The sequence below is a fragment of the Cherax quadricarinatus genome, chromosome 4 (genome assembly GCF_038502225.1).
Source record: "Cherax quadricarinatus isolate ZL_2023a chromosome 4, ASM3850222v1, whole genome shotgun sequence".
NCBI lineage: Eukaryota > Metazoa > Arthropoda > Malacostraca > Decapoda > Parastacidae > Cherax > Cherax quadricarinatus.
Window position 1 is genome coordinate 13,287,258 of NC_091295.1, and position 24,480 is coordinate 13,311,737.

The 24,480-nt window shown below is 40.4% G+C and overlaps 1 protein-coding gene across 3 annotated transcripts in view; it reads right to left on the bottom strand.

The window, feature by feature from the left end:
- Cul1 (cullin 1) overlaps positions 1 to 24,480 on the bottom strand; it is a 295,830-nt gene that overhangs the window by 82,333 nt on the left and 189,017 nt on the right. For all 3 annotated transcript variants that reach the window (XM_053770358.2, XM_070094495.1, XM_070094488.1), the window contains exons 10-13: positions 21,791 to 21,890; positions 21,338 to 21,598; positions 17,649 to 17,831; positions 15,966 to 16,115 (exon numbers count right to left, since the gene is read on the bottom strand). In XM_053770358.2, the coding sequence (XP_053626333.1) occupies positions 15,966 to 16,115; positions 17,649 to 17,831; positions 21,338 to 21,598; positions 21,791 to 21,890 (694 nt within the window). The remainder of the gene's footprint in view (positions 1 to 15,965; positions 16,116 to 17,648; positions 17,832 to 21,337; positions 21,599 to 21,790; positions 21,891 to 24,480) is intronic.

Below are 24,480 nucleotides of genomic sequence, written 5' to 3' on the forward strand. Positions count from 1 at the left end.
TTTATATTCAGTAGTAAAGTTCGACTTACGACCGGTTTCTCGGAACCGAACTCGGTCGTAAGTCGGATGGTAGGTGTATTAGGTACTGAAATTGTACTCAAAATTGTCACAAACACACTGACAGGTGAACATTTACACCTGCCTTGGTCATTTACTATTGTCTAGGAATATATACAATGTATTTATAGGTCCCAATAATATTTTAGACATGCTGGAGTATACATGAAACTTCTTGAAGCATGGTGTTTATGACGAGTGTCACTTATTTGCTGACAGGGTAAGTGTCAGCATAGCTGCTGATCCTCCCTTACATGTGTTGTATGCATAGATTAGTTGAGTATCATAGTACCATCCATGTGCTTTATATAGAAGCACCCTAGGCCTGTGACTGACGTCACGGGGTACAGCTTGAGGCAGTGAGACGAGCTGCCTCACTCTCACTCGACGGTTAGACATAGAAGCAGGCAGAACAAGGCAGGCCTGGGCTCCCATCTCTCATCACAGTCTGACAATACATAGTGTTACCATCCAACAAGTGTGTCTCCCTTCAACCCTCGTTTCTCCTACCGAACCCCATACGACAAATTGGTAGCAACGGAGGGCCTGTAATTCTGACGATTACAGCGATTTCTCGAGATAAATTTCTACTGAGCCGGTCGCCATCTCCTGACGCTAGGCCAACCTAGCCAGCCAGCTACCCCCGCAAGCATCTACCAGCCTCTACATTATTCACTGGTCAGTCTCTTTGTTAGTGTTTATCTGCTTATTTGCATCACTCCCGAGGGGTTGACCCGAGTTTGCAAAATAAGCCAGCAGCCAGTCTGTGATGAGGGAGTCAGTCAGCCTAGCCTACTCCATCCAGCCTTTGCCTGCCAAGCTAGCTTTCCACCCCTGCTGTGCTCATCGTTAGAAGTTATCAGGCTATTCTGTGTGAAGGGTTAAGATAAGCCAAGCCAGCCAGCAACTAACCCAGGTAACTAACCAGTACTCAAGCAAACCACGTGGGTACAGTCTTCATCGCTTTGTGCTTCAAGCTCCAAGCCATTCTGAGTGCTTTTTCATCCCTGTGGGGTTGTGGTATTTCATGGGTTTGTTTTAAGCCAGCCGGCTTAGCGTTTTCGCACCAGTGAGGGTGTCCCCAGTGAGGCTTACGCCGTTCACCCCATAGGCCCAGTTACCACGCGGTCTCCCCACCGCGGCCTCAGCCCTGCCTCACTCACCAAACCACTACCACTGTTTGTAGTCTTACTACGAGTCCTAGCACCATATTTTAAGGACCACATAGGGGGTCAAGAGCTAGAGTGTATTCTTTCGTCAGTGGCGCCATCACTGAAAGCCTCCTGTGCGAGTCAATCATCGATGTAAGCGCAAATTCTACGATCACTTGTGGACAGTAGCCAGCCACGAGACGATAGCTTCCATCCTCCAACCTTCCACCATCTACCTAATTCTTCACCAAGTCGCTACAGCAATAATATTTTTCATAGAGACATTTGCGAGTGTCGAGACATTTCTTTTTGTTTCCAGTGATTTCTTAGTGACATTCAGTAACTTGATTAGACTCCGTGTTTATTATATACTGTTTTCAATATTTTTTTTTCCTTCTTAATTCAGTGTTAATTTCCATGCATTATCTTATGTCTGTTGTGTTGTGCTTCTTTTTTATACACTTGAAGTACCTTAGTGTTTTTTTCCATGTTGTGTGCAACATATGAGCAGTATAGAACTTGTGTTTACACTTCAGAATCACCTTGTGTTCACAGTATCGCAGTGAAGTAATCCAGTAATTTATTATCTTGTATTCTGCATCACAACTCAGTATTGTCTGTTATATTTTTTATCCCAGAATTTGTGTATTCTTGCCAGTTTATTTCATTTTTATCTGTGTTGAACATTTTTGTATTAATTCTTTTCATTTAGCCAGTGTCTAATTTGTCTTATTTCCACAGACAATAGTGCCATTGTTTTGTTCAAGCAAGACAATTATCAAATTTTTCACACCTCAAGTTCATAGCAAGAAAATTCTAGTATTGTGTTTATATTGATGTGTTGTGTTCTGCATCACTAAGTGTTCAAACCTTTTGTTCTGTGTTTTTGCATCTATTATTTTTCATATTTCATTGAACAAATTCACTCTTAGTACAATTTTTAAGTTGTTCATTTAAAGTAAATTGTTCTTTTGCTTGTTCAGTAAGTGTTGCTTAAGCTACAATTAAGAGTTAAAGTGTTCAATCAGTTCATTCCTTGATATATTTTCTTTTCTTGTAAACTGTATTTTCTTGTGTAATTTTTTTTTATTATTGCACATTGACTCATTTTGCAATAATTCTTGTGCAAATATTGTGTTATTAAAAATTTTCTTTCAGAAATTTTATGTAGTGTTGTGCAGTACTTTTGATTAGCAATTGTTATTTGCAATATTACTACAGTTTATTTCAGTGCAGTTTCTTATGCTCTGTTCTGTGCATAATATTTTATTCTTTGTGTACCATTTTATTTTATTGTTAGTGAATTGTTTTCCCCAGTTTTTCTTAATTTTGCACAAGTTTTATTAAGTCCATTTTAACATTTTTGAATGATTCATCATTTTATTGTTGAATTTCCCTACTGCACTGAGAGTAAAGACAACTCACTGTGCCATTCATTCAATTTTAAAGTAAAGTTGAGCATATTAGATTTGAGTAAAGTACAAGTTCTCTTGATTTTCAAAGTGTTGTCTATTCAGTTGAGTATTTCTTTCGAGAGTTTCCTTGCTTACAGTGTGACCTGTCAATTTTTATTTACTTATGCAGAATAGTTAGTAATTTCTTCCCATTTAAGTTCACTGTGTTGTGTGTTCCTCAGTTACATTTTCTTTTATTCTTTCTATTTTTTTTTTTTGCCTTATGCCCTTGAGTAAGTTCCCTGAGAACATGTCCCAGTTACTTTTGAATGTTCACTTAGTGTATCATGCCAGTCAAAGTCAATATGAATCAGTCCACAGTACCAATATTCCCTTACTGTCTGGAATACAATACCCAGCCCTTGAGCAATGTGTTTGTTCTCACAGCTTGTATCTGAGATTTGTTAGTGCTGCAAAATGTGAAGTTCAGATTAAGTTCCTGTAGATTTGTTCATTACTTATTAACATAGCCGAGCGGTCAGGCACTAGTAACTCTGTCACTCCCATCTGTGTTCCACGTACACCTTCAGATATGCAAGATAGTGTATTGCCTCAAGTGTCCAAGGACACTCAGACTGTCTTGAGTGCTCAGCCTATCTCTGCAATGCCTGCTAGTCCAAGTAGTAGTTTCTTCACAGGGGATGCCTTGTCGGAAAACGATTACTTGAGACTAGTAATGCCATCTCTTGTTGATATCACATGCCGTATGCAGAAAGACGTCTCTGTTGCGGCTAGTGCTCTCACTAGGGTGTCTGTTGTTGTTCCTTGTGTTCCAGATGGTGATCCTATCCTAGTTGACAGTAATTCATGCAATGTAAGAAGTTATTTCTAGAGTAACTTTCACATGTTGTTAACGTTTGTAAGTGAAGTTTCTTTATAGCTGATACCTCGTGTCACTGTGTGCGACTCAGATTGAATATCAGCATTGTTCACCGTGTTCATTTCTTTTCCCGTGCTTGTAGCGAGAGATAGTAGATTCGTTCTCCCTTGCTCATATTGAGTGTTATAGCGTTAATTTTTTCAACCGGGGAGAGTCATCCACTCCACCGAGTTTGTTCATTCCTCCAGTAAGAAAGAACCGATCCCTTGTGGTCTGGTGTGGTTCGATTCCTGCTCCAGGAAGATCTTATTCTGACTGTGAAGCCACCAGCACCCATTAGTGACTTTGTAATGAGCCAAGAATTACTGTATCGAACAGTCGAGTTGGGTACTTCAAACAGAAGAGTATACCAGTTAGTAATTCCACAGTCACTAGTGAACGTAGCTCTACAGCTAGTTCATGATGCACCAGGTGTTGCACACCCTGGTATGGATCGTTCTGTGAAACAAGCCAGAATGAAATACTTTTGGCCATGTATGGCAACTGACATTTCAGAATATGTTAAGAAATGTAGTGTTTGTATGCAACATAAAGGAAATGTCAATGGTCCTAATCCAATCCAAGTGTACCCAACCACTAGCGAACCGTGGGAAAGAGTTGCCCTTGATTTGTTAACCAATTTTAAATGTTCCCTCCAAGGCAACAAACATCTGTGTGTTATGGTAGACCATTTCACCAGATATTGTGAGTTCCTATTGCAGATAAGACTGCAGAGACAGTAGCTGAAGTGTAAAGAATGCATTATCTGCAGGCATACCACCCCATAGAATAGAGTAAGGTGATGAGGGTATCAAATGATTTAGATAAAGAAAAATTGGATATCAAATTGGGGAGGAGGAGTATGGAAGAAGTGAATGTTTTCAGATACTTGGGAGTTGACGTGTTGGCAGATGGATTTATGAAGGATGAGGTTAATTATAGAATTGATGAGGGAAAAAAGGCGAGTGGTGCGTTGAGGTATATTTTTTTTTTTTTTTTTTTATTATCACACTGGCCGATTCCCACCAAGGCAGGGTGGCCCGAAAAAGAAAAACTTTCACCATCATTCACTCCATCACTGTCTTGCCAGAAGGGTGCTTTACACTACAGTTTTTAAACTGCAACATTAACACCCCTCCTTCAGAGTGCAGGCACTGTACTTCCCATCTCCAGGACTCAAGTCCGGCCTGCCGGTTTCCCTGAATCCCTTCATAAATGTTACTTTGCTCACACTCCAACAGCACGTCAAGTATTAAAAACCATTTGTCTCCATTCACTCCTATCAAACACGCTCACGCATGCCTGCTGGAAGTCCAAGCCCCTCACACACAAAACCTCCTTTACCCCCTCCCTCCAACCCTTCCTAGGCCGACCCCTGCCCCGCCTTCCTTCCACTACAGACTGATACACTCTTGAAGTCATTCTGTTTCGCTCCATTCTCTCTACATGTCCGAACCACCTCAACAACCCTTCCTCAGCCCTCTGGACAACAGTTTTGGTAATCCCGCACCTCCTCCTAACTTCCAAACTACGAATTCTCTGCATTATATTCACACCACACATTGCCCTCAGACATGACATCTCCACTGCCTCCAGCCTTCTCCTCGCTGCAACATTCATCACCCACGCTTCAGGTATATGTGGAGTCAAAAAACGTTATCTATGGAGGCAAAGAAGGGAATGTATGAAAGTATAGTAGTACCAACACTCTTATATGGATGTGAAGCTTGGGTGGTAAATGCAGCAGCGAGGAGACGGTTGGAGGCAGTGGAGATGTCCTGTCTAAGGGCAATGTGTGGTGTAAATATTATGCAGAAAATTCGGAGTGTGGAAATTAGGAGAAGGTGTGGAGTTAATAAAAGCATTAGTCAGAGGGCAGAAGAGGGGTTGTTGAGGTGGTTTGGTCATTTAGAGAGAATGGATCAAAGTAGAATGACATGGAAAGCATATAAATCTATAGGGGAAGGAAAGAGGTAGGGTCATCCTCGAAAGGGTTGGAAAGAGGGGGTAAAGGAGGTTTTGTGGGCGAGGGGCTTGGACTTCCAGCAAGCGTGCATGAGCGTGTTAGATAGGAGTGAATGGAGACGAATGATACTTGGGACCTGACGATCTGTTGGAGTGTGAGCAGGGTAATATTTAGTGAAGGGATTCAGGGAAACCGGTTATTTTCATATAGTCGGACTTGAGTCCTGGAAATGGGAAGTACAATGCCTGCACTTTAAAGGAGGGGTTTGGGATATTGGCAGTTTGGAGGGATATGTTGTGTATCTTTATACGTATATGCTTCTAAACTGTTGTATTCTGAGCACCTCTGCAAAAACAGTGATAATGTGTGAGTGTGGTGAAAGTGTTGAATGATGAAAGTATTTTCTTTTTGGGGATTTTCTTTCTCTTTTGGGTCACCCTGCCTCAGTGGGAGACGACCAACTTGTTAAAAAAAAACCACCCCGAAGTCCTTAGTAACAGATAATGGAGGTGAATTCTGTAATTAGATTCTTGAAAATTTGTGTACGTTGTACAAGATCTCTAAATCCACCATTGTTCCTCATCATCCTGCCAGCAATGGGTTAGCTGAACGAACCAATAAGAAAGTACTTGATGTCTTGAGAGCCACTATCAGCCCCAATAGTGAAACTTGGGATGAAGTTATACCAGATATTCAATGTGCCATAAATTCTGCTTACAACACTTCCATAGGTGATACTCCACATTATGCATTGTATGGTGTAGACAAGCATTTACCCTATGAGTTGTTATATTCCACTCCAAAACCTAATTGCAACCCTGATTATTTCATAGCAACTCGTACCAGCATAGCTCAGAGTGTTTTTAGAAGAATCCGTGAAACTTCATAAATCAACAGCAGAATTTACTAGAGAAACTAATAGCCGTGCTAAGCCGTCAAAAGTTAAAGTAGGTTCAAGAGTAATGCTGACAAATTTCAACAAAACATCCGAAATGCCTAAGCTCGATCAAAAGTTTGTTGGCCCTTAACGAGTTGTAGAACATATCTCTGGCAATAAGTATAAGGTTAGAGAAATTAGTATTGGTAAGTACAAAGAATCGGATTTAGATCATATGAAATTAGTATGCGATGTTGATGATATTGCTACCCAGACTAATGTGACAGATGCTGAAAATCCTCTTGACCCTGTACCCTCTACCTCAAATACTCAAGTCAGATATTCAACCTGAATGTCGTTACTCCTTGTGTAATCGACAAGTAATGAGAAACCCACAAGTATCTTTTGTAGATACTCGTTCAGATCTCCCTCAGTCAAGGCAGGTGTTAGCCATTGCAGAGAAATTCGATCCTCCCAGAGATAACCATTCTGCATATGTAAACCTCACCCTCGCAGAATTGGGTTTAAATGTACATAGCCTGTATAATTAGATGTCCAAGATGAAGGAAATTGTCAACTGTGTGCTTTGTTATTAACTGATCAGTTTTTTCAGAATTTTTTTTTTCGTGTTCACGTTCCCTCTGTATTCTGAGAATTTGACAGTAATGGTCTGTGTGCACCAGATTTGCTTTGCTGTTAATTTCACCTTGTATATATATGTATTTATTCTTCCTCAGAATCCGTAGAGTGCATGAATACAGTTCGATCGATCAATTCCATCCATATTCTACAATGATTTGTTCTTACAGTTTGTAATGCATTACATTAAAACTTATTACGTTAACACCCATTACAACGAAACTCATTACGTTAACACCCATTACGTAAAACTCATTATGTTAACATCCATTAGTTCTAAGTTATATATGTATTTGTTATTGTATAGAATCAGCCCAGAACCACCTGCCTGTTCAGCCTATAGCACAGTAATGTATGTCGAGACGACATACGTAACATGACCGAGCTGTCAGCATAGTTGCTGATCCTCCCTTACGTGTGTTGTATGCATAGATTAGTTGAGTATCATAGTACCATCCATGTGCTTTATACAGAAGCTCCCTAGGCCTGTGACTGTATGACGTCATGGGGTACAGCTTGAGGCAGTGAGACGAGCTGCCTCGCTCTCACTCGACGGTTAGACATAGAAGCAGGCAGAACAAGGCAGGCCTGGGCTCCCATCTCTCATCACAGTCTGACAATACATAGTGTTACCATCCAACAAGCGTCTCCCCCTTCAACCCTCGTTTCTCCTACCGAACCCCATACGACATAAGCAGTGGAGTGACATTTGATGATAGTGCAGAATAAGAAGAATAAGAAGAATAAGAATAATAAGAATAAGAAAAAGAATAAGAATAAGAAGAATAAGAATAATAATAAAAAAGAATAAGAGGAATAAAAAGAAGAATAAGAATAAGAAAAAAGAATAAGAATAAGAAGAAAAAGAATAATAAAAAGAAGAATAAGAAAAAGAATAAGAGGAATAAAAAGAAGCATAATAAGAAGAATAAGAAAAAGAATAAGAATAAAAAAAGGAATGTGTGTATGCTTCTAAACTCTTGTATTCTGAGCACCTCTGCAAAAACAGTGATAATGTGCGAGTGTGGTGAAAGTGGTGAATGATGAAAGTATTTTCTTTTTGGGGATCTTATTTCTTTTTTGGGTCACCCTGCCTCGGTGGGAGATGGCCGACTTGTTGGAAAAAAAAAAAAGAATAAGAATAATAATAAGAATAAGAAAAAGAAGAAAAAGAGGAATAAAAAGAAAAATAATAATAATAATAATAATAATAATAATAATAATAATAATAATAATAATAATAATAACAACAAGAAGAATAAGTAGAACAGGGATAAGAATAAGAAGAATAACAAGAATAAGAATAAAAAGAATAAGAATAATAAGAATAGCAAGAAGAATAATAAAAAGAATAAGAACAAGAAGAATAAGAATAAGAAGAATAACAACAATAAGAATAAAAAGAATAAGAATAACAAGAATAAAAAGTAGAATAAAAAGAAGAAAAAGAAGAAAAAGAATAAGAAAAACAGGAATAATAAAATGAATAAGAATATGAAGAATAAGAAGTAGCACTACTAGCAGTAGTAGTAGCACTAGTACTAGCACTAGTAGCACTACTAGCAGTAGTAGTAGCACTAGTACTAGCACTAGTAGCACTACTAGCAGTAGTAGTAGCACTAGTACTAGCACTAGTAGCACTACTAGCAGTAGTAGTAGCACTAGTACTAGCACTAGTAGCACTAGTACTAGTAGCACTAGTACCACTAGTAGCACTAGTACTAGTAGCACTAGTAGCACTAGTACTAGTAGCACTAGTAGCACTAGTACTAGTAGCACTAGTAGCACTAGTACTAGTAGCACTAGTAGCACTAGCACTAGTAGCACTAGTACTAGTAGCACTAGTAGCACTAGTACTAGTAGCACTAGTAGCACTAGTACTAGTAGCACTAGTAGCACTAGTACTAGTAGCACTAGTAGCACTAGTACTAGTAGCACTAGTAGCACTAGTACTAGTAGCACTAGTAGCACTAGTACTAGTAGCACTAGTAGCACTAGTACTAGTAGCACTAGTAGCACTAGTACTAGTAGCACTAGTACTAGTAGCACTAGTAGCACTAGTACTAGTAGCACTAGTAGCACTAGTACTAGTAGCACTAGTAGCACTAGTACTAGTAGCACTAGTACTAGTAGCACTAGTACTAGCACTAGTAGCACTAGTACTAGTACTAGTAGCACTAGCACTAGTACTAGTAGCACTAGCAGCACTAGTACTAGTAGCACTAGCAGCACTAGTACTAGTAGCACTAGTAGCACTAGTACTAGTAGCACTAGTAGCACTAGTACTAGTAGCACTAGTAGCACTAGTACTAGTAGCACTAGTACTAGTAGCACAAGTAGCACTAAAACTAGTAGCACTAGTACTAGTAGCACTAGTAGCACTAGTACTAGGCACCAGCACTAGCAGCACAGTACTGGTAGTACTAGCACTGGTACTGATGGTACAGGCACTAGTACCAGTAGTACAGCACCAGTACTAGTACTAGCACTGGTAGTACAGCACTGTACCAGCAGTACACACAGGTACTAGTAGGTGCTGGCACAGCTAGGAGTACCAGCACAGGTGCTCAGTAGGCACTAGCACAGCATCCAGGTAGCTGGACTGACACTAGCACCTAGTGCATGTATCTAAGCTAGTAGCACTGAGCACAGACTGGCTCAGTACCAGCACTAGCACTAGCAGCACTGCACCAGCACCTAGTGAGCACCAGCACTAGTACTAGTAGTACCAGCACCAGTACCAGTAGCACTAGTACTGGTAGTACCAGCACAGTACTGGTGCTGGCAGCAGTACCAGTACTAGCAGCACTAGTACCAGCACGAGCAGCACTAGGTAATGCAGTAGCAGTACTGTACTAGCAGCACTAGTACCAGTAGCACAGGTAGCACTAGCACCAGTAGCACCAGTACCAGTAGCACCAGCAGCACCAGCACCAGTAGCACAGCACCAGCACCAGTAGCATCCAGCACCGGCAGCTGGTGCAGCACCAGCACTAGTAGCACTGGTACCAGTAGCACCAGCACCAGTAGCACAGTAGACAGTACAGCACAGTGGAGCACCTGGCACCAGCACTGTAGCACCAGTGGCACTAGCACTAGTGGCACCAGTACAGTAGCACCAGGTACTAGGTACTAGTAGCAGCAGTACTAGTACTGCAGCACTAGTACTAGTAGTGCTCAGTAGCACTAGTACAGTGGTGCATAGTAGCACTAGGTACTAGCAGCACAGGTAGGCACTGCACTAGTAGCACTAGTACTGGTAGTAGTGGCACAGTACTAGTAGTAGCACTAGTACTAGTCCGCAACTAGCTATAGCAGTACTACAGCAGCACTAGCACTAGCACTGTACTAGAGCACAGTACAGTAGCACCTGGTACAGTAGGCACCAGTACTAGTAGTAGGGCAAAGCACAGTACCTAGCAGTGCTGGCACTAGTACAGGTACCAGCACTGGTACTTGGTAGCACTAGCACATACTAGTAGCTGGACCAGTACCAGCAGCATGGCACTAAAGTACAAGACTAGTAGGCATGCGTACTGCAGTACAGCACTATGCAGTAGGTGCTAGCACTGTACTACAGCTCTGCTAGCAGTACAGCACTAGTAATCACTCAGCATCCAGGTACCAGTAGCACTAGCACTAGCACCACTAGCACTAGCATTAGTTAGTACCAGCACAGTACCACCAGGCACTAGCACAGCAGTACCTGCACTAGCATAGCAGTACGTGCAACTAGTGCAAGGTAGTACCAGCACTAGTACTAGTAGCACTAGCAACTGGTACTGCACTAGCACTGGTGTACTCCAAAGCACCATACAGTAGTCAGCACTAGCACAGCACTCAGCACTAGTAGGTGCTCAGGCAGCAGGTGCAGGTATGCTAGCACTGTACTCAGCTACAGGCAGCTAATCAGCACTAGTACTAGCAGCACCAGTACTAGCACTACAGCACAGCACTAGCAGCACTAGGTACAGTGCAACTAGTAAGGCACTAGCACTAGCAGTACCAGTACCACTAATACAGTAGCGTGCAGTGGCACTGGTACTAGGTAGGCAGTCAGCAGCACCTAGTGCTAGCTAGTGGCACTGTGCTAGTGGCACACTAGCACCAGCAGCGACAGTACAGTGCACAGTACCAGCAAGGCGCAGCACAGCAGCACAGGTACCTGTGCACAGTACTGGCACTAGCTAACAGCACAGTACTAGGTGGCACCAGTACAGCACAAGGCAGCACTAGGCACTAGGCAGCACTAGTGCTGGCACGTGTACTGAGCACCAGTAGCACAGTACCAGCTGCACAGCAACAGCAGCTACTAGCACTGGTGCAGCACCAGCACACCAGTAGGCACTAGTAATAAAGGCGCTATTCAGTACGGCGCTGTACTAGTACCAGTAGCACCAGTACCAGCAGCAGCTAGGTACAGCGCAACAGTACTAGCGCACTAGGTACTAGCAGCACCTAGCATAGCAGCACCAGGTACTAGTGGCAACTACACAGTACAGGCAGCACTAGTACAGGTGCAGCACCTGGCACTGGTACCAGCAGCACTAGCATAGCAGCAGCACAGTACTGGCAGCAGCACAAAGTACCAGCAGCACCAGTACTATTAGTAAAGCACAGTACAGTAGCAGCACAGCACTAGTAGCTAATCAGCAAGCACCAGTACTAGCAGCACTGCACTAGCAGCTCCTGCACCAGCAGCACATACAGCAGCACAGGCAGCACAGCACTGGAGCAGCACCAGCACTAGCAGCATAGGCAGCACTGGTGCTGGTGCAGCTACTAGCACTAGTAGCACTAGCACTAGTGAGTACTAGCACTGGTGCGCAATAGTACTAGTACCAGCTAGTGGCACTAGCACTAGCAGTGGCACTGTACTAGTACCAGCAGTTAACTAGCACTAGCAGCACCAGCTATCAGCAGCACTAGTGCAAGGTGAGTGGCACTAGCACTAGTACCTAGTATCAGCTAGTCATAGCACCAGCTAGCAGTGCCTGGTACCAGTAGCACCAGCAGCACAGTAAGTAGCTATCAGCTAGCGCTAGGTGTACTGTACAGCTAGTAAGCACTAGTAGCTACTAGCACCAGCATACAGCAGCACTAGCCAGTACCCTAGCACCAGTAGCAATAGCACCAGTAGCAATAGCTACCTGCAGCAATAGCAGCTGCACCAGTACTAGTATAGCAGTAGCTTGGCAGCAGCTACTAGCACTAGTGGTGCACAGTAGCAGCACCAGCACCAGCAGCGCCAGGCCAGCGCGCTAGGTAGCTGTAAGTGACTAGTACTAGCAGCACAGCACCAGCAGCACCTAGCACCAGCACAGCAGCACCAGCATGTAGCACCAGTACAGCAAGGTAGCATAATAGGTGCAGTGGCAGCACCAGCTACCAGGCGTGGTGCAGTACAGCACTAGACCACTAGTAGTACAGTACCATTGGTGCACAGCACTAGCACCAGCAGCACCAGGTAGCATGTGGCACTAGTACCTAGTAGCACTAGTACCAGTAGCATTAGCAGCACCAGGTACTAGCACCAGCAGCAACTGTGCTAGTAGCACAGCAGTGCCGAAGCACTAGCTAGCACTAGCACCTAGCAGCACCTAGCACTAGCAGCACAGCTAACAAGCAGCACTAGTACTGGTGCACAGTACAGTAGCACCAGGCACAGTAGCAGGTGCAACTGGCACTGGTTAGCTGCACAGCATAGGCACCATAGGTACTAGGCACCTGGTACAGTGCACCAGTACTAGCAGAATCAGCACTAGCACTAGGCAGCACTAGCATGGGCAGTACCTAGTACCAGTAGCACCAGCAGCACTAGCAATGTGCAGTACCAGTAGCACTAGGCACCAGTAGCACTAGCACCAGTAGTACAGCACAGTAGCACTAGTACTAGTACTAGTAGTACTAGTAGCACTAGTACTAGTAGTACTAGTAGCACTAGTACTAGTAGCACTAGTACTAGTAGCACTAGTACTAGTAGCACTAGTACTAGTAGCACTAGTACTAGTAGCACTAGTACTAGTACTAGTAGCACTAGTACTAGTACTAGTAGCACTAGTACTAGTAGCACTAGTACTAGTAGCACTAGTACTAGTAGCACTAGTACTAGTAGTACTAGCACTAGTACTAGTACTAGTAGCACTAGTACTAGCACTAGTACTAGTAGTACTAGCACTAGTACTAGTAGTACTAGTAGCACTAGTACTAGTGGTAGTAGCACTAGTACCAGTAGCACTAGTACCAGTAGCACTAGTACCAGTAGCACTAGTACCAGTAGCACTAGTACTAGTGGTAGTAGCACTAGTACTAGTAGCACTAGTACCAGTAGCACTAGTACCAGTAGCACTAGTACCAGTAGCACTAGTACCAGTAGCACTAGTACTAGTAGCACTAGTACTAGTACTAGTAGCACTAGTACTAGTGGTAGTAGCACTAGTACTAGTAGCACTAGTACTAGTAGTACTAGTAGCACTAGTACTAGTAATAGTACCCTTGAAACATGACATAAGATGTATATCACTGTTATATTATCACTCCACTGATGACAGTGTTGACATCTGATGAGCGTACACTGCCTTGCTTTATTTGTTGTCATTGTTACACCATAGAGCAAGCAAGCCAGCCAGCCAGCCAGCCAGCCAAACACGTATTACACGTTCCAGAATTGTTTCTCTTTACTTAAGGCATAGGTTATAAGACATTCTGAAAGGGTGTTGCACATGGGTTATTATCGAGTTTTTTATATTTCTGCGATTACTTGTGGCCACATTCACCTCAAAGCCACTAAATTCGGGGTCAACATCACTTTCCTTGGTGTTTACCGTGCTGTTTTCTCTAGCTGTCACTCAAATTAACTGGTACTCCCACAAGGTACTACGTGGTCCCAGATTTTTTTAATACTGTGCACACTGAGTGTTAAGATCCATTCTATGGTGACCAGGCATCTCAGGCCAATCATGCCAAATTTGGGGCACTAGCGGTAAGAACGTATATACAGTGGACCCTTGCGTAATGAACGCATCGCGTAACAAATTCGCCTAACGATACATTTTAACGCTAACATTTTGCCTCGGCTAACGCTAAAAAACTCGGGTACCAATTAATATCATTAGGTGAGGGTCCACTGTATATGTTTGGACTGTTTAGGGGGTTAAATATACACTAAAAACTACACATCATAAAAACTGGAAATTAATGAGAATTTGTATTTTCATTTGTGTACATGTGTATGCTATTATGCGAGTTTTTTTTTTTATTTAATATACCAGCTGTCTCTCACCAAGGTAGGGCAACCAGAAAAAGAAGAAATGCTTTTATCATTCACTCCAGCACTGTCTTGCTAGTGTCTAATACTGCTCAATGAATCAGTAAATCCCAAATGAATGGAAAACAAACACTGTGTAAAGAATCAGTATGGTTCATCTCTGAGAACCACCAGTCACCTAAAGTTTCAAAGGCCTAAATATGCAAATCATCTGTAGTATTTACCTATATAGGTGTCTGTTTTGGTTAAAGAAAACCATATAAACCTTGCACTGTCATGACCCCCAAAATTAAATGCTGTAGTTATTTAATAATAAAAATTGTCCTGAAATGAAAGATAATCTTTCCCTCAAGGTTATGACACCAAAAATGTGAAATTTGATGGAAAACTTACTGAATTACAGACACAAAGTTAGTGGTGTGAGCATAATTTACACATCGGAGTTTGGACAATTTGAATCCTATTTTAAACCAAATCCTTACCCAATCTGACCAAATTTCTAGCTATTTTGCAAATGTGCTTTCAATTAAGTTCAAGAAGCTGCCAATTCAACTACCATAACTATCTTACAAAGTGCACAGAAGTTGGCAACTTGGCCAATTTTACACAAAATTCTAAAACTTTCAATTTAATAATAAAGTCCCCAATAAACACTGCATTTCAATCACTAAAGCAACCAATCCTTTGTGCATTAATCATATCCCCAGGCCCTCCATTTTCAATTAAACATCAGCATGTTGGAGTGTGAGCAGGGTAATATTTAGTGAAGGGATTCAGGGATACCGGTTATTTTCATATAGTCGGACTTGAGTCCTGGAAATGGGAAGTACAATGCCTGCACTTTAAAGGAGTGGTTTGGGATATTAGCAGTTTGGAGGGATATGTTGTGTATCTCTATACGTATATGCTTCTAAACTGTTGTATTCTGAGCACCTCTGCAAAAGCAGTGATAATGTGTGAGTGTGGTGAAAGTGTTGAATGATGAAAGTATTTTCTTTTTGGGGATTTTCTTTCTTTTTTTTGGGTCACCCTGCCTCGGTGGGAGATGACCGACTTGTTGAAAAAAAAAAAAAAATGAACACAAAAAAAAGTCACTAAACATGAAAAAAAAAAAAGTTTTACCTTATTTATTGGTTAATAATATATAACCAAGAGTGATTGGTCATGGTTCAGACTATCCCATTAACTGAAGGAAGCCTATTAAAAACCCATAAAATATACTGGGGAAAGGGCTAGGTGGGAAAGATGCCCTACCCTTTCTAAAGAAAAATTGCCAAGTCGAACATTTCTGCTACCCAGAGCCTTATTTCAAACTACATACTTCCAGTCCTGAAACTGACCAAAAAAAATCCATTTCACTAGTGTTTTCTATGGTATCAACTGATACCAATAAGTAGCTTAAAAAACATGAAAGGCACCTAGAAAACACCAGAGAGTTTGTATTTTAAACGAAATACAGTGTCAGAGGTTTGCTTTTCCTGTTATACACTGCATGGTGCCTTTTTTTTTTTTTTTTTTTTTTTTTTTTTTTTTTTTTTTTTTTTTTTAAACTCTGCATACTCACTACACAGATCCATTCTCTCATGTCCAGGTCAAAATGTACTGGGCTTAAAACGTGGATCTATGTTAGTGATGCTGCCATCAATAACAGACCACTATGGAAGACAGTGAAAGGGTCAAAACTACTGATCATACCTCATGAGGGAGTGTGAATGTTGAAGACTGCTGGAAGGGCCATGAACCTGATGATAGCACCTGGATAGCAAAATCTAAGTCTAAAGGCTCATTGCTGCTCACCAGGTGTTTTCTAAACTGATCATTGAGGTCTTTTGATACACCAATATCCTGCAAGTACAAAGACAATTTAAAAAAAAGAAAAGAAAAGAAAAAGAAAGAAAAAAAAACTTACAAAAAACTAGTTTGCACCATTCATCAATCTATACAGCATTTTAACAATTGTTTCCTACACTGTTTATATGCATATTAACTCCCTATTCTAAATACATATACTGTTTATGCAATAAGATAACAGGAAACAGGCTCCCACAAAGGTAAGGTGACTCATCACATACTGTCTTGTCAAAAAATTTGACACTAATACCAATGAACACCAGAACTCAAACAGTGACACCCATCCTGCAAAGCAGGCAATGAACTTACCAAGTGTTTTCATTTTATTATGAAAGACTGACTGATATGTTACATCAGACCTTTATGCAGCAAGTGAATACTAATGTAATGATCTGAAGATAAACTTATCTTTACTTAGGATACAGAATTTTGCCAAAGGCCTGTAAAGAGATTATCTACCTGCAGCCCTATCAGTAAATCTAGCAGCTCAGTTGTGAGCTTTGTTTCAGTATGGACCCTCATGGCAAGTGCCTTGATGCCAGTGAAATTCTCTTGATCCAAGAAACTAGACTTACCCTCCCCATCCTAGGATTGAACCCAATTGCTTTTTATTTCCCAAGCACTACACAACATGTACAGGTTTAGAGCCTCACTAAGAAAAAACAGTTAACAGTTCTTTGGATTTTTACATTTTCCAGTAAACAACTGCCTCTTCCAATGAAGTGGGTGATGGTAGAATTGTTTAAGTGGTCCATGAAACTTCAACACAGAATACATTATTTTTAACAATGAAAATCTATTTTCTCTGCAAAGTTGCATGAACAGTACTGTCTGCTACCTCATGTCAGCTTCTCCACCTCAAGCTATACATACAGGTGTTCAGAGCATACCCAGCTGCTGAAGACAAGGGAGTGCAGTAAAGCACAAGGAAAAGTTATTAAGAGCATTATTGATGCAATGAGAGGTATACTGACATGTTGCTATTCCTAGAGTGGTTCTTGGAACTTTCCATAAAGTATTCTTTCATAATTTTAAATGTAATTCTCTCTTAGTTTGTAGCCAGTGAGCCTAATAAACATGAACATGGTTTAGCCTATTATTTGACTGACCATTTTTAAATAAACTTTTGGAAACTGCAACACTGTCAAAGAGGTCCAGAAAAATAATGTCTTCATAAAAATTAATTTGATAAATGCTTTAAAAAAAAAAAAAATTCTATCAACTTACTTGCATGGGTACCTTATTAAGAATTTTGACTGCTGAAATATCTTAAGTCCTTCCCATGTATTCTTTACAGCCTTAAGCTTACATTCTTATGAATAATTGAAGCAGTAGAGTCCATTTCTCTCATTTATTATTTTGAACACATCAGCCACATCCCACCGAGGTTGGATAAATAAAAACATCACAACTGCTATCTTGTCAAAAGTGTGCTGACATAACAGTTCAGATGAACCTCCGAACTGTAACTTCCTCTAAGAGTCTATTAAAATTGTTATAATAAACTACAAATTACTTATACTGTACCTGGAACATTCTCTGTAGCTTGGACGTATATTCAAACCCACACGCTTGCTTGAGCTTGGAGATCATGGATGCTTCCGCATCATCACTAGCAGACATGTGTTGCACTAACCTCTTTGCTAACATTTTACTATAGAATTTTTGGAATACATCCTTGTCTTCTATATACTTGAATACTATCATAACCTGGAAAGTATTTGATAAAATTAGAATATGAAAATCTTATGTTATAGTGCTAAAGGTAGAACACTTCGAGGTAGCTAGATCCTTAATTCAGTAGTTTTTACTGGTACTGCACAACATTATAACCACAAGCAGCCTATATCAAGTACAAAATGTATTTAAGAGTCTGCTTATAGGTGAAACTATACCAATAATAAACTTCACTGCATTAGGTGTATTCAGAGGTATTGGCATTACGACTACAGCCTCTCCTCACTTAGCGACGTACCCGTTTACCGACGACTCGGATTTACGACGGGATATCTGACCAGTATGCTTACCTAAATAATGTATATTAGAGCTGATTTCCTCTATTCTGTTTATTACAATATATAGTACACTACTGTATAAACATTTAAAAATATGCCATTAATGTTATAAGTGGTGCAAAGGTTACATTAAAACAACATCAAAGATGGCTGACACAAACCCACTACCATTATAGTATACTCCTCACTTAGCGACGAATTCATTTACCAACGTGGTCTTAGGAACAGAACTCCGCCGTTAAGTGAGGAGAGATTGTATTTAGAATAGCAGAACATGTTCATAATCTACGACAAGAGTAATAAACAATACAAAAATAACCCACACATAAGAGACAAACTTTTAACAATGTTTGAGTCTGACTTGGACCATTAACTAGATAATGGTCCAAGTCAGACCAAAGCATTGTCTTAAGTTCCAGTATCCCATGTGCACAACATCTGTGTAAAAACCAATACGTACATTGTAAATTCTCCAACAAAATACATTTGGAGTAAAATTATCAAAGCCATTTAGATATCATGGTACAAAAACAAAACTTTTTTAGGGCCTCCCTGGCTTTGATAGATTTTTTTTAAGTGAAGGTCACAATTTATGTTGCATAAATAAAAGATTACTAGCTTCAAGAGAGACAGTCAAATTACCATGATTATCTTCTGTAAAACTTTTATAATTCAGCAAATACTCAATATTCTTTTGGTTGCTGTGTTATTTGAATCACAATAACTGTATGTGTGTAAAAATACTCCAAATATGGATTAAAAACAGAAGGAAATTATTTCAAATAATCAAAAGAAACATTCCATGAAATGCATGAATTTTGGTAAACAATACTGATGGGGAAGCGAGAAGCACGACTTGTAGTAAAATAGATAAAAATAAAGCCTTTACACAGTGAAATGGTTGTTTATCAGTTTTGTAAACATTACTGTAATTTACAATAAAAGATAGGAAGTTTCAAAATTTAAACAGAGCTTTGACCATGAATATCATTCAGCACTCTTGACAAACACGCACATAAGAAAACCAAAAGATTTAAAGAAAAAAAAAAAAATTCAAGACAATGAACATTAATAAAACCCACAACACAAATGCTATCATACCAAGTTAATTAAAAATTCCACTCAATTATTAACATCAAAAGACTCTCCTAGAAGACCACAGATCCCTATAAGCATCCCGGTCACTTTAAAAACCCTGAGAAAGGGAATGCTCAAGCCAATTGCAAAATTTTAAAATGTGTTTCACAGTAAGATGCACTCCATGTACTACAGAGGATGGCAGGAGCACCTGCAAGTTGATGTTTATGGGTGATATACATAAGCTCACCTAGGTAGAAGGTTGGTAGACAGCAACCATCCAGGGAGGTACTACAGTCCTGCCAAGCGAAGTGTAAAATGGATACTTGTAATTGTTTTATATGATGGTAGGATTACTGGTGTCTTTTCTGTTTCATAAACGTGCAAGGTTTCAGGTACATCTTGCTACTCCTACTTACACTTAGGTCACACTACACGTACTTTTTTTTTTTGTCTACAAGTCGGCCATCCCCCACTGAGGCAGGGTGACCCAAAGAAAATCCCAAAAAAGAAAATACTTATATCACTCAACACTTTCACCTCACTCATTCATAATCACTGTTTTCGCAGAGGTGCCCAGATACAACAGTTTAGAAGCATATATAAAGATACATAACATATCCCTCCAAACTGCCAATATCCCAAACCCCCCCCCCCCCTTTAAAGTGCAGGCATTGTGCTTCCCATTTCCAGTACTCAAGTCCAGCTATATAAATATAACCGGTTTCCCTGAAACCCTTCACTAAATATTACCTTGCTCACTCTCCAACAGCTCGTCAGGTCCCAAATACCATTCGTCTCCATTCACTCCTACCACACTCATGCAAGCTTGCTGAAGTCCAAGCCCCTCGCCCACAAAACCTCCTTTACCCCCTCCCTCCAACCTTTTCAAGGACGACCCCTACCCTGACTTCCTTCCTCTACAGATTTATACGCTCTCCATGTTGTTCTACTTTGATCCATTCTCTCTAAATGACCAAACCACCTCAACAACCCCTCTTCAGCCCTCTGACTAATACTTTTATTAACTCCACACCTTCTAATTTCCACACTCCGAATTTTCTGCATAATATATACATCACACATTGCCCTTAGACAGGACATCTTCACTGCCTCCAACCGTCTCCTCGCTGCAGCATTTACAACTCAAGGTTCACACCCACATAAGAGAGTTGGTACCACTATACTTTCATACATTCCTTTTTTTTTGGGGGGGGGGGGGGGGCACCCTGCCTCAGTGGGAAACGGCCGATTTGTTGAAAAAAAAAAATATACCTCGACGCACCACTCACCTTATTTCCTTCATCAATTCTATGGTTAACCTCATCCTTCATAAACCCATCTGCTGACACCTCAACTCCCAAATATCTGAAAACATTCACTTCTTCCAAACTCCTCTCCAGTGTGATATCCAATTTTTCTTTATCTAAATCATTTGATACCCTCATCACCCTACTCTTATCTATGTTCACTTTTAACTGGGGTTTTTTCTATTTTCTTGCTAGTTCTTGTTTATTTCCTCTTATCTCTATGGAGAAGTGGACCAGAATTCTTCCTCCATAAGCCAAGCGTGTCAAAAGAGGCAACTAAAATGCCGGGAGCAAGGAGCTAGTAACCCCTTCTGTATACATTAGTTATAAAGAGAAACTTTTTTTTTTCTTTTTTGGGCTGCCCTCCCTCGGTGGGATATGGCTGGTTTGTTGAAAGATGATACATAAGATCAATGCTCCATCAAAAGAAACAGTCTCAAAGTGACTATTCTGAAAGGAGCAGAGCAATATAAAGGTGGAAAGGTTGAAGAAAGTGTAATGGGTGTGAGAGACGGACTTGAACATCCAATAGGCTCATGTACAAATGTTACTCAAGTAGGTGAAGGAGAATGATTTATGAATTTACTCTACAGTGATGGAGTGAATGATGGTGAAAGTTTCTTTTTTGGGCCACCCTGCCTTGGTGGGAATCGGCCAGTGTAATAATAAATAAATATATATCTCTGGGTCACTAATTAGGTAGAAACCTAATACCGTGTTAAAAAAAAAAGAAAGCACAAGTAATGAGAAAAGAAATCTGTTGCATTGAACATCCCCTTATACATTTAACCAAAGTATATAACATCAACCTCACCTGATTAAGCGTATCTTCTAGTTCTGCTTCCTCTGGATTTTTAGAAGATTTTTTAAGGAGCAAGTCACAATATTTCGCTAAGAGCTCTGGAGACTTTGACGAGGAGTTCGGATGTTTGGTTACACTGTTGTTGTTAATAAAGCGTCCACATGCTTTGTCTAAAGCTGCTACAAAGCCTGTATCATTATTGAAAGCTGTTAGCACTAATGAGTTGTATTTGCGATGAACTTCTAAGATAGTCTGTACATATATTTTTGGGTCCTGTGGATGAAAACATGATTTAATTAATTTGCTATAAAGCCATATACTGGTAATTATAATTTAAATGTAGAGTAATTGCAAACTGAATAACAAATTTTCAATTACAGTGGACCTTAATCAGAATAAATTAAATATAAAATATAAAGATTAAATAAAAAGCACACAATACAAGTATGACCAGCCCTTCCTTACATTAACAGCACTCTCTCCACAGCGATCAATTGCTGCCAAGCCCTGGTTAGTAATGTGTTGCTCCAGTAACGTTCGTAATTCACGCAAACCATCTGGTATTCTGTAATGAAGGGCATGCAATGATGCTATTAAAATGCAAATGAGATACCAAGTTGTAAAACCTTGTAATACTAAGTGGAATTTTTATATTCTGATGTGATATTTTATTAGTCAATCATTTCTACACTTTCAATAAAAAAATACAAACATAAGTCTGTTAAGTATACCTGGTAAAGTGTATGGTAGAGTTATTATTGAAAGAATTAAAAGTAAGACAAAGTAGGATAGCAGATGAACAAGGAGGCTTTAGGAAGGGTAAGGGGTATATAGACCAAATGTTTACAGTGAAACAGGCAAACAGTACAGTGGACCATTGGTTTTCGGGAGTCTTGGTTATCATGAATTTTGGTTATCGGCAACTTCTTTTGTCCAAATATAGGCTCGATTTTCACGATTTACCCTGGATTTCGGCAGTGGTATGGTAAGTGTCCCAGTGGCTCCGCGCACATAAAGCCTTCCACAGACGCACTCAGCGCCACATTGGCATTGTTTATCGGCGAGTGAATCACACCCTGCATTCATACAAAACATTTTGCAATAATCCAGTGTTTTTTGTGCTTGCAACTGCTAAATAAGACACCAAAGGCCCCAAAGAAAGCTCCTAGTGCCAGGCCTTTGGTAAAGATGATGAGGAAACACGATAAAATTAAGGAAGGAAATCACAGAAATGTGAAAGTGGCGTACGTGTGGCCGATCCTGCCAGAATGTACGGGAATGTATAGGAGGGGAGACTGTGCCTTCTTCAGTGATTCTACTATATGTACGATAATAAAGCATCAGAAGTCGATAAAGGCTATAGCACCAGCCAGCGATAAAGTGTAGCATTAACAGTGTAGCAATTAAGTGATAGAAAAGGGACACGAAACTAACTCATCCAATGTTGTTGGAGGTATAGGGCCACTGACAACACTGCTGCCCCTGTTGCTGCCTCAACCATCACTAATACGTACGACTTAAACTGTCAGTGGCCCTTATAAACCCAACACCACCACCACTTGTGACATACATAGTGACATATTTTATTCATTCTAGAGTATGTACAGTATCATGTTTCTATGTTATTAATATTGTTTATTATGTCATATTAGATGAATAGTGATAGATAAATAAGCCGCAGACTTGATAATAGCATCATATTCGAGCATTTTGTCCAGTCTCTAAACAGGTAAGTGTGATGTTAAATGTTCATTTATACATATTATTAGTGCTTTATATTTGTCATTCTTTTCTGTATTTAAATCTATATTTGATCTCTAAAATATTATTTTTTGTTAATCCAGTGGACCCTTGGTTTCGGCCGTTCCGCTTATCGACCAACTTGCTTATCGGCTGGTTTTTCAACTCTTGGTTATCAGCCGTATGGTACACGTCAACCTGCCGCTGCCAGCACGTCAGTCTGGCTTTGTCTCTGAGCAAGTGAGAAAGTTTCTGCTCAATCATCCAATACACTGATTTTCGTGGTTATCGATTAAGTGCAACTGGCAAATAGGTAACCGTGGCCCCAAAGAAAGTTCCTAGTAAAGTTCCTTTGGTAAAGAAAGTGAGAAACATGATGGAATTTAAGAAAAGTTGTTGAAAAGTATGAGAGTAGTGTTCGAGTGCTAGAACTTGCCAGGATGTATGGGAAAAACAAATCAACCATCACTTCTATTCTGGCAAAGAAAGAACAAATCAAGGAAGCTGATGTGGCAGAAGGAATAAATGTGCTAACCAATAAAAGGTCACCGATAATGGAAGATAGAGATGTTGTTGGTTTTGTGGATCACTGAAAAACAATCGGCGGGAGACAGTGTTATGGAGTCGATGATTTATGAGAAGGCTAGGCAGTTGCACGCAGATCTTGTAAAGAAAATGCCTGGAACAAGTGCTGCTGTTAGTAAATTTAATGCCAGCAAAGGCTGGTTTGAGAGATTTAAGCAGCATAGTAGCATACACAGTGTGGTAAGGCATGGGGAGGCTGCAAGTTCTGATAAATGTGCGGCTGAAATTTTTTTGCAGGAATTGAAGGGGTACGTAGAGGCTGAAGGATTCCTCCCCAACAAGTCTTCAATTTAATTAAACAGGCCTCTTTTGGAAGAAAATTCCAAAGAGGACCTACATTACGCAGGAGAAAAAAGCACTGCCAGGACACAAGCCTATGAAAGACAGGATTACTCTTTTGTTCTGTGCTAATGCTGGTGGGGATTTCAGAGTGAAGCCTTTACTCGTGTATTACTCTGAAAATCCCCGAGTGTTCAAGAAAAACAATGTCGTCAAGAATAGATTGTGTGTGATGTGGAAAGCTAATAATAAGGCATGAGTCACAAGGCACATTTTCAAAGAGTGAGTCAATGATGTGTTTGGCCCCAGTGTGAAAAAATATCTCCTGGAAAAGAAATTGCCACTTAACCCGTAAACGGTCCAAACATATATATACATTTTTACTGTTAGTGCCCCAAACATATATATACCTTTTATTTTTCCTGCCTTCAAGTTTGGCATGATTGGCCTGAGATGCCTTGTCAGCATAGAATGGGTCCCAACACTGAGCGCAGTATTAAAAAAATCTGGGACCACTTAGTACCTTGTGGGAGCACCAGTTCAAATGAGCG